General features: G+C 47.9%; 1 protein-coding gene across 2 annotated transcripts; it reads left to right on the top strand.

Annotated features, from left to right (window-relative positions):
- Positions 1 to 458: 458 nt before the first annotated feature.
- On the top strand, positions 459 to 7093 carry RPS10 (ribosomal protein S10). 2 transcript variants are annotated; one of them, XM_026482683.4, is made up of 6 exons: positions 459 to 566; positions 1420 to 1569; positions 1796 to 1967; positions 3766 to 3843; positions 6108 to 6163; positions 7001 to 7093. In XM_026482683.4, exons 2-6 carry the CDS (start codon positions 1420 to 1422, stop codon positions 7040 to 7042), a joined length of 498 nt encoding a protein of 165 aa, XP_026338468.1. In that variant the 5' UTR covers positions 459 to 566; the 3' UTR covers positions 7043 to 7093. The 2 variants fall into 2 exon arrangements, with proteins under 2 accessions (XP_026338468.1, XP_057161074.1); XM_057305091.1 differs by having other exon boundaries at positions 6108 to 7093.
- The last annotated feature ends 3678 nt before the right edge of the window (positions 7094 to 10771 follow it).

Here is a 10771-nt window from a genome sequence, read left to right as displayed (position 1 = left end):
GTATTAACATGAAAAGAGATTCATGATGTATTGGTAAGTGGAAAAACACAGGTCACCCGCCACATCTTACATAATGTACACGCAAAACATCCCATTTTTGTCAAATACATACATATATTCGCTTAGGTGCCTTTGAGTTAGGAAGAACATATACCGAAGTGTTAATGGATTCTGTTTTATTCTTTTATTATTGTTATTGTTTTGTCTGTATGTTCTCTCCCCGCGCAAAGAGCATCTATTATGTCCATAATAGTAAGTTAATTCATCGGTAGGAAATAAAGAAGTAGCGTTTCTAAAGTGCCTGTCCAAGCATTAAAGTAACCATTTTCCGATCAAGCACGCAGGCTCACAGGTTCCAGCGGCGGTCCCCACGTGTGTGTGTCACCAGGGAGGTCAAGGTCCGCCAAGGTCCGGAGTCACCGGTCTCTCAGGCACCGCCGAGGCCACCCCAGGCAGCCCGTGGGTCCTCGCGGGAGGCGGAGCACGCCAGCCCGGAAGAGACGCCGCACCGCGCCGCGCATGCCCCTTCCTTTCCAGCCCCGGCCCCGGACGTAGCAGCCGCCGAGGTGAGTTTCTCCGTGGTCCGGGTTCCATCGGCGTCCATCCTGACTCTCCGGCTGTTGTAGTCGCCGCTCCTCCCCTTGGTCGGGGCGGGGGGGCCGCTCTCCAGCTCCCCGCACGCCCATTTTTGAGTGGTGAGGGGGCCGGGGGCGCACTTCGGGGGGGCTAGTGGGGCGCTGGTAGAAGATTGGCGTCCCGTTGGCGGAGGCCGAGGAGGGCAGGATTGAAGCCCTTGTGTCGCGGCGACTCTTCTGGCGAGGTTAGGGAGACTGCGCCCCGCTCGCCCGCTTTTGTTTCGAATCGGAGTCCCTCACCCCGGGCCGCCTCTTTGCCTGGCCCTGGAGCTCTAGTCTGGGCGAAGAGCGGTAGGAGATGAGGGCGCGAAGGCCTTGGCCCTTTAATTTGGGGTCAGCGGCCTGACAAGAATGGAGGGCTGGCTCCCCTCCGGGTCCTCCCTGCGTCCCCGAAGGTATGCCGCGCTGTTCCGCGCTAGGGACAGTTGCTGATGTTCCCCCAGATGCTCCGGGAGTACAGACAGGGTTTGCGCCCGCCGTCCCCACGTTATACTTTTGTGGGGTGAGAATGAAGTCTGGAGCGAACAGTAACCCTGCTCCTGTTCTGCTCGAAAGTCGCGGCAACTTTTCTCTCAAGCGTTTTTGGGAGGCGAAGGGGGGTAACTGGCGGCTTTCAGTTTTGCAGGGTTTGAAATTCTCCTCCCTGCATGTTTTCCTCGGTGTGGTTTGAGGTTGCAGCCCATTGGACAGTGATTCCCTGGGGGTCGTTCTGGGGTCCTGAGCTTGGTTGCTGGACCCTGGCTCCGTTGCTCAGAAATGCTCTTGATGATGCGCTTCCTTCCAGATGTTGATGCCCAAGAAGAACCGAATTGCCATTTATGAACTCCTTTTCAAGGAGGGGGTGATGGTGGCCAAGAAGGATGTCCACATGCCCAAACACCCTGAGCTGGCAGACAAGAATGTGCCCAACCTTCACGTCATGAAGGCCATGCAGGTAGCCTGGGGGCTGCTCGAGTGGGGTGCAGAGGGAGGGATTTTCCACTAAATGTTCGAGGCAGATTCCAAGGAGAGGTCAGGACAGCCAAAGCTGCTTGCTGCCTTGAAGGGCACTGAGGTAGATACACCGTGAAAACTTGTCTACGCAGTGTAGCTTCCTTTTGCACCGAGTTTGTAGATTCAAGCCTCTGGTTATGTCTTGACAGTCGCGTTCTGTCTTCCAGTCTCTCAAATCACGAGGCTACGTAAAGGAACAGTTTGCCTGGAGGCATTTCTACTGGTATCTTACCAACGAGGGTATCCAGTATCTCCGTGATTACCTCCACCTGCCCCCCGAGATTGTGCCTGCCACCCTGCGCCGCAGCCGCCCTGAGACTGGCAGACCACGGCCCAAAGGTATGTTACATTGTTCGTGTAAAGGTTTGCTCTGAAGCTGCTGTTTCCCCGGGGAAGGGTATACGTGAAACTGAGAGGGAGGGGGCACAGAAGAGGTCTTAAAATACACCATTGGTGCCTACTTTAGAGGGGGCTCTGGCATGCAGGACCTCAGCCAAGTCCTGGAACCTTTGTCCACTGGCGTGGGACTTCTCATGGAACCGCAGTCGTGTCAGGTCTTCAGGTCATCCCAGGAGGTGCCATTAAACACAGAACATAGTCTGCGTCCAGGCACATGTGGTTGAGTGTTGAGTAACTTTTGCAGGACGGAGCAAAGCTGTTTACCACATGTGAAAGAAATGGAGAGTCTTCTAGAGTTCTTGGCAATGGAAGCAAAAATAATCAAAAGTCAAATAGGGGAGAACGGATGTGTACATAATCGTAGTGTGAAAGGATGTGCTTGTAGGGGGATGGTGAATTACATTCTGGCTCGAGGTCATCGCTGGCTCATTGTTGCATTTCATCGAGGTTATGGTTCTCTTTCCTTGGGTTCTGAAAGAACTTGTCACAGGAACTTTGTAGGAGGAGCGGTTTGTGGGCTTGGTGCAGAGATTCCTAAAAACAGATGATCGCCAGACTGTCCGGGTTCCTCTGGAGAGAGGCTTGGTAGCACTCAGAAATCTGTATTTTTTATGACTGCTTTTTAGGGGATTCTAGTGGGTAGGTGGGATTATGTATCTGTGGTGGGGAGTGGGGGAGTTCCACTGTCTGCGCCCCTACAGATTCTGATTTGGTTGGCATAGATGGGACCTGGCATTTATTTATTTTAGCCACTCACTGCAGGTTCAATCCTAACTTCTCATACTTAAAAAAAATATAGTAGACCCTGGAACAATTTAAGGGTTGGGGTGCCTGTGTTGTCATTGTCCCCGTCCCCGACCCTACCCCTAACGCCATAGTCCAAAATCCATGGGTAACTTGATTTTTTGAAAACATTAACAGACTACTGTTAACCAGAAGTCTTAGTGATAACAAATAGTTGATTGACATATATTTTGTATATCGGTTTTGTACTGTAATCTTAAGGTTAAGAAAATCTTAAGTAAATATATTTTCTGTACTACTATATTTTTACTTATCAAAAAAGGAATCATGAACCCATGCAGTTCAAACCTGTGTTCTAGATCAACTGCAGTCTACATTCTAATCATGTGGACTTGAAGTAAAGTTCCAGGGTAACTAAGTAGAGAGTACTAGATTAAACTTCCGGTGTTTATGAGAATGTTTTGAAAGTAGCTTTTAAGTCTGCCTTCATATATATCCCACAGCCTGTAGTGAGGTGTGTGGAGAAGCCCAGGGCAGCTAAAGGACTCCTGGTGGCCTCTGTATATATACACTGACTACTGGAGGTGGGGCTTTCAGCTTACGGTGCTGTTTGCATAGGAGATTTTCCACTTCAGAGATGGGTCAGGTTCAGAATTTTGGCTCTTCAGATGTTTGTAGAAATGGTTGGATTGCTTAATTTGCCGAGTAATTGGAAAATGTGTGTCTGTGTTGAGAAATACAATAGAAAAAAGCAATCCTTTTGCACATGGGTGGGCTTTTAATTGTAAGTATTCTCCTAGACTTTTGAGGAGCCAGTGTCAGTGATGACAAAATTTCTAGCTGACAGCTCTGGGTCCAAGAGTTCTGTCCCCTTTAACCCATCATAATTAAGTTGGTGCCAGTGAGAATGAGAGAGCAGTTTCACTTTTCTTGGCCTGAAGGGGACAGAGTTCCCACATTGCCCTAGATTCACAGTGTGGTTTAATTTGTATAGGTCTGGAGGGAGAGCGACCTGCAAGACTCACACGAGGGGAAGCTGACAGAGACACCTACAGACGAAGCGCTGTGCCCCGTGAGTAATGCGTCATCTCTATCAGGGGCGTTGGGGGAGAATCTCTGGATTTTCAGTCACCCTGGTGGGGGCTCAGCCCTTAAAAGTGCCAGGGTGACGAGGAAAGATTTATCTCTGGCTGGAGTCCTTTATGTTTCTTGCCCTTGCAGGGATTTGTTGGATGGGATTAGGAGAAAAGCCCTCTTCACCTTTAACTAAAGCAAAATTGAAATCTTTCAAGAAAGCAACATGCTTTTCTTAGTTTTGTGGTTGTGTTCCTGTGTCAAAAGCTCCTTGAGGGCACCCACTTAAATTATCTTTGTTGTTTTCTTAAAAAAAATAGTTCAAAGTCTTGTTTTCAAATAGCAGGTGTTTTCATTGACCTGGAGTAACAGATGTTCGTTCGTTCAGTCAATGTATATTCAGTATCTGACTTGCCAGGCAGTGTTCTGGGAGCTGGAGAGACAGTAGGGTGTATAACAGACAAAAGACCTTTATCATTGAAATTGCATTTTTGTAGTAGGAAAGTGGTAAGCAAAAATGAATATATAATATGTCCGTTGCCTGGGTGCTACAGGGAAAAATTCAAGCAGGCGGATGGATGGTGCAATTTTCAGTGGGGTTTTCGGGGAAAGCTGAAGAAGTACGATTCAAGCAAACACCTGAAGGAAGGAGTCAGCCAGTGGCTCTCTGGGGGAAGAGCTGAAGATACCTGGCTTTCTTAACCAGAAGACAGCAGGAGAGTCAGATGAAGGTGTGGGTCTCATAGCTCTGTGGACCGTGGTAGGGCTTGGGACTTTTTTTTTTTTTTTTTTTTTTTTAAGATTTTATTTGTTAGCACACAAGCAGGGGCGTGACAGGCAGAGGGAGAAGCAGTCTCCCTGCTGAGCAAGGAGCCTGATGCAGGACTGGATCCCAGGACCCTGGCTGGTATCATCGCCTGAGCCAAAGACAGACATTTAACCAGCAGAGCCACCCAGGCGTCCCAGGGTTTGGGTTTGTTTTTTTTGTTTTGTTTTAAGATTTAAAAAAAATATATTTTACTTATTTATTTGAGACAGAGCACAAACGGGCAGCGGCAGGGAGAGGGAGAAGCAGACTTCCTGCTGAGCAGGGAGCCCCACATGGGGCTTGATCCCAGGACCCTGGGATCATGACCTGAGCCAAAGGCAGACGCTTAACAGACTGAACCACCCAGGCGTCCTGGGCTCGGGATTTTTTAAAGAGTCTATATCTTGTTTAGAAGCAATTAATTATGATATGAAAGCAAGGCATGAAGGGGAATTTTCATTAACTTATTCCACTTTTGTCTGTCTCTTGTCATGGTTCCTGATTCTTGAAACGTGAAATAGAAGTGAGCACTTGACTTGAGTATGTTACTGGATAGTAAGAAAGAATTTTTCCAACAGGCTGTCAGTGCAGAGAAAGTTAATGGTTGCTCTTATTAGAAGTCCCACCACATGCAGAATCAGTCAGGGAGTAGTTCTCCAGAGGATGTGAGGTTGGGCCTGAGCCTCGGGTCCCCAAGTTGAGGGGGGATGAGCATTTCAGGTGAGAGCAGCCTGAGTTTCGGACATGGTAGCTTGCTTGTCAAGGGGGCAGGGGAGTGAGGGGACAAGAGCCTGTGGTCTGAAATGGGCCAAAAAGAGACCTCACGGAACAAGATTTACGGAGACTACGCTCCCTGTTGGTGCTGTCACTCCCCACCCTCATGTGAACCATAACATTTCCTAGTGGCCTCATGTACAGCAAGTGGAAATAGTTTACAGCGATAATATTTTAAATCCAGTATAGTTTATCGTGTTATTATTTTTTAAGATTTTATTTTTAAGTGATGACACCCAACATGGGACTCGTACCTACAACCCCAAGATGAGGAGTTGCATGCTCTACCAGCTGAGCCAGCCAGGCTCCCCAAATCCAATATATTTTTAAATGTTATTTTAATGTGTGAACTGTATAAGTATTAATGAGATCTTTTGCGTTCTCTTAAATCTTGACATCTTATATGTATTTTGCACACACCTCAGTTTGGGCTAGTGGCTGCCATATAGGTCAGGGCAGCACTGGATCTTTTATTTTATATGTTCTTTACCATGGTCACGACAATGTTGCTTTTTGCTTCTGTAGGCCTTTGTGTCCTTTATCTCTTTATCTGTAAGCTAGATGCTAATCATTTGCTGACATGGCTTTTCCTGCAGAATTGGGCTGGAGATTTGTCTCTTCCCTTGGTCTGTAACAGGTCGTAACATATGATGACTCTGAATTGGTGTTTCTCCTTCCAGCTGGTGCCGACAAGAAAGCTGAGGCCGGGGCTGGGTCAGCAACTGAGTTCCAGTTTGTGAGTATCCTTATTGGCTCTCCAGAGACAGTCGTTGTTCTGGCATTGGCCCTGGGGGTCTGCAAGTTCTAGGGATAGGATACAGTGCGGTGGGTCCCGCCCCTTGTTGCAGTTCCTTCCCCCCCCCCCCCAATCCATGAATTTCAAGAGTTTTTACGTTAAGATACAGTATGCAAACTTTTGTAAATACGTAAATTCCTGAAATGAGTCCCCCAAATCAGTACTACATGTGGCGTATTGGTTTCTTCATTAATGAGCATCATAATTGTAACTCCCTTAATTTCATGAACTAAAACTTAGGGTTAAGAATTACAAACTTGAGTGAGCTCTAGAACCAAGATGGCTGGAGTCACGTCCTTTCTCTTCTACAGATGGTGTGGTATCGGGCACATCCCCTCCGTGCCTGCTTCCGCATCCGTAAAATAGACGTTATGATTGTAGCTATGTCAGGTACTTGTGAGGTTGGTCTGGGTAAAATGCCTGGCGCGGGGGCGGCCATAGCACTGTTGCAGCAACAGCTGTCCTGTGGCAGGTCTCCACGCACGCAGGTGTTCTCTGCGCCCTCATTTGTGGAAAGGAGGTGTGTGTGGCAGGCACAAGATCTCGTCCTGTGCTGGGGATGTGTGTGTATTTGTGAACACACTCTTGAGTGGGTATCCATATTCCCATTTTACAGGTGTGGAAACTGGCCTAGGAGGTGAATGTGACCTCGTAGTAAGAGGCGGGGCTGGGATTTATGGCCTGAGCTCTTGAGCCATACATTCTAGCCCCTGTCCTGTGATAACGAGGCCTGCTGCCTGGCGTGCTACTAACGCTGATGTCTGTTTTCTCTTGCAGAGAGGCGGATTTGGTCGTGGACGTGGTCAGCCACCTCAGTGAAGTTGGAGATTGCTTTGTGTTAAATAAATTTGTTGTTTTGTGCTGACCAAACTTGTAGCCAGAAAAAAAAATTAATCTCGTGTGTCCTGTTTGGTTTGCATTATGTAGCCTGAACAGGAATGATAGAAGGATCAGAATGTAAATGGGGCAAGACTGGATCAGGTTAAGTAGTTGTCCTGATGCAGGATGGCATTACACGTGGCTGTTCCGGCTGCAGTACTTGGCTTAGACACGTGCCCTGTGTTCCAGCACATGCTGCCCCGTTGAGTCCTGTCCAGTGTGGTTACCTTTGTGGGGGGTAATTGGAGAGCGGGGCATCTGATGTAGTTCTGCGGCATGGGAAGGTTGCTGCTTTGTTAACCCTGGAATTAAGTAGTCTCAGCCTTCAAAGCTTAGGGTTTATATGAATAGGAGAAAACAGAATCCAGACAGCACAAGTGCTTCTGAAAGGGACTGCCAGCCATAGGAAGAACCCATGGGAGTTTTTTTGTTTTTACGTAATCAAAATAACTGGTTGGTTGGAGCTCTTGCCATCCCAAGGAGGAAACACTTGTCCAGTTTTCCTGGATCCTTTATAAGTGGTGGCACTCCCTACATGTGACAGGAGTAAATGGGTAAGAGCAGTGATGTTCCCCAGTGGGGCCAAGTACTATCTTGGTTAAGGTACCAGAGGGCTTTTTTGGGGCCGTGAAGGCACAGACAGTGAGAAGTTCAGGGGCGCGATCCTGCAGACCAGTTTGCTGGGTGAGACACCGGCTTAGGCTTGCAGATCAAACCATGACTGGGGATGGTTGCTGTAAGTAAACAGGACGGGGTCAAAGCTTTGGAGGTAGAGGCTCTGGGCCAACCAGCAACTCAGGACATACCCGCCAAGGTAAGTTTTTTCAGTCAGCAGAACTGACAACTAATGGTGCATCTTTGGGGACTTGGAAGTCCTATTTATGGGATGCTACAAGCCAAGCATTGTGCAGAGATGGACAGTTCACCAAGTGAGGTTCATAGCTTTAGGCTCGGAAACGGGTGGTTTTGTGCTGGTGGCCACCTATTTCAGTCTTGATAGGCAGTTGTAATTTGGACCACAAGGTGGCAGCCAACAGCAAGTCCAAATGAGCACTTAGATTTCATTTTGAGAGATGAGCTTTGTATTCTGAGCCACCAGTAAGTAGAAGCTTGCTTTGGCAGAAGGAGGTGGTGTTTGGGGAAGCTGTTTCAGTGTGGCCTTGGCTGCCTTGCCAAAGATTGCTTTTTATCCAATTTTTCTGCTGGCTCAAGTGATGTCAAGTGGTTTGCCCGTGTTCACACGCCTTGTGATTGTTTAACCTGGATTCCACTGTGAAATGTTAGTAGCTCCCGGCCTTTCTGTTTCCCACCAAAGCCGGTGAGCAAGCAGATGGGTTTCCTCTACAGCCTTGCTGATATTCTGGCCCTTAAATTGTCACTATTTCAGCTAGGGCTCCTTGCCAGCCCCTTCCCTCATGATTTAAATTAGTTCCAGGGTGTATTCTCCAAGATCACCCAAGGACTCTGGGAAAACCCAAGGGATATACAAGGTAGAGTCATAACCCGTGGATAAAAACAAGCCAATGGAGGCAGCTCTTCTGCTAGCCAGCCCCCCTCCCCCTACTTTGGTAGATTGAAAACCACTGCCAATCAATAATCCTTGATTAGTGCTAATAAGTGCTCTGGGAAACAGAAACCTCAAGATTTGCCTTAAAAGACTTAACAGTCTACCTAGGAAAACAACCAAAGCTAAACATTAAAAGTCCATATGCCAGGGGCATCTGCTGGCTCAAAGTGGTAAATGATTATGTCCAGAGTGAATTCTAAGTGCAGGGCAGGAGAGATGAATGATAGCTGAAGTGACCCAGAGAGGGGGTTGTGGAGCAGGGGAAGGGTGAGACCAGTTGGGGCACCTTGCAGATGGTTTTCGTCCTTTACTGGGGAATCAGTCAGATGGTGTCAGGTTAGGAAACTCGTCAAAAATTAAGGGTTTTTTTGGGTAAAAACGGATGCTGGCTATTACAAATGCCTAGCAAGGTCACCTGGGTGGCTGGTTACAAGGAGTGGGGAGAGGCTTGCATGAGCACAGCCTTCAATGGGTGAAAACGGGCAATTTTGCCCATCTTCCAGGGTCAGTTTCCATCACAGCTTCACATCTGCCCACAAGCCTGGAAGCTCACCAGCTAAGCCCCATTACCACCACTCCCACCAACAAAGGTTCCAAAGGATGTGTAAGGGATTTTGGAAGCTGACAGTTGAAGATACATTTCCCTAATTTAACACAGACTTTCTGGTATACAAACCCCCTTTCCCTGAAACATAGTCCCCCTATAGGTAGTGCCAACAGCAGCTTTAGGTCTGTGATTCTCTAAAAGTCCTAACTAGATCTTTAAGAAACAGCTACCATATATATGCCTATGTTAGGTGCTGGGAGACAGACCTTCCCGAGAAGGATGCATCCTCCAGCCCTGAACACGTGAGGGCCCACTGGGACACTACTTAACACGGATGCCTGGCCGGGGCCTCCAGCATGGCAGCATGGGCCCATCGTGGCTAGGGTCCCCGTCCCTACCCTTGTATCCAGAAGCCAGGCACGCTGAGAACTAAAAGACCCACTTAACGCTCTAACTGTTCTCCAAAGTTTGGGAATACCACCAGTAGCAGCCCCACAGTATTGTGTGGGGTCATGGGCTCCTACTGCTTTAATGCTGAACCCTTAGAATGGATTGATCTTTTTACTTAGACCTTGGAGAAAGATGGGGGAAAGGAGTCTTGTTGATGGCACTAATGAGGACAATCATTTCAAAGCCTGAGAATGAGGGAGATCCTGGTTTGATCACTGTCTTGGGGACAAGGTTTGTCTATTTCCAATGAGTGTGAGGGACTTTTGGCTCTCAGAGGAAGTATTGATGACTTGGGTGAGACAGGGCTATTTTTGGTTAGGTTATCAGGACAAGGACATGGTCTTAGGATGCTATGGAAGGAGGCTGGTGATCTACTGGCAAGTAGATGGCTGGGCCAGGGGTGGGAGCAGAAGTGTAACATCCTCCTGCTTCAACCTTCCCTCCTTGCCAGTGCCTTAGGCAGCCGATAACTGCAGAACTGCTGCAATCCCTTCCTAAGAGGTTCCCTGCCCCCAGCTCTGCCCTGCCAAGGTTATTTTTTGGAAACACAAATGTGAACAAGATATTCCCCAGCTTAAAATTTTTCAAAAGCTCTGTGTTGCCTTCTAGAGTCTTCTAGAACCTAAATGAATGCCAAATTCCTTGCATGGCCTGACCGGTCTATCAAAACTTCATATCTGTCTAGTGACACAAGGCTCCAAATTCCAGAACCCAGCTAACCTAGCTCGCTCTCTTTCTCAGCTCTTTGCATGTGGTGGTCCATTTACAGGGAAACTCTCCCACCCCAACCCTCTCAGGGCTCTTACTCATTTATTCTTCAGATTAAATATCACCTCTAAGACTTTCCTGATAGAAGTCACTCCTACTTCAACATCAAGTTAGGTGTCTTTTAGTGCCCGCAGCATCTCTCAACTTGAACAAGCTGTCTTGGAACTTCTTGAACATTCGCTCATCCCTCTGACACCGAGCCTTACTCTAGGGGCCTAGCTCAGGGCCTCGTATGCAGTAGCTCCTTTATCATTGTTAGTTGCATGGATGATATCCTTAAAGAGTTGTCTCTGAGATGCTGTCCCCTTAAGTGGAAAGAACACTTGTAAGATAAAAA

The sequence above is a fragment of the Ursus arctos genome, unplaced genomic scaffold (genome assembly GCF_023065955.2).
Source record: "Ursus arctos isolate Adak ecotype North America unplaced genomic scaffold, UrsArc2.0 scaffold_31, whole genome shotgun sequence".
NCBI classification, from domain to species: Eukaryota; Metazoa; Chordata; class Mammalia; order Carnivora; family Ursidae; genus Ursus; species Ursus arctos.
The sequence above is the reverse complement of the archived record's forward strand: the minus strand, read 5'-3'. Positions and strand labels throughout refer to the sequence as shown.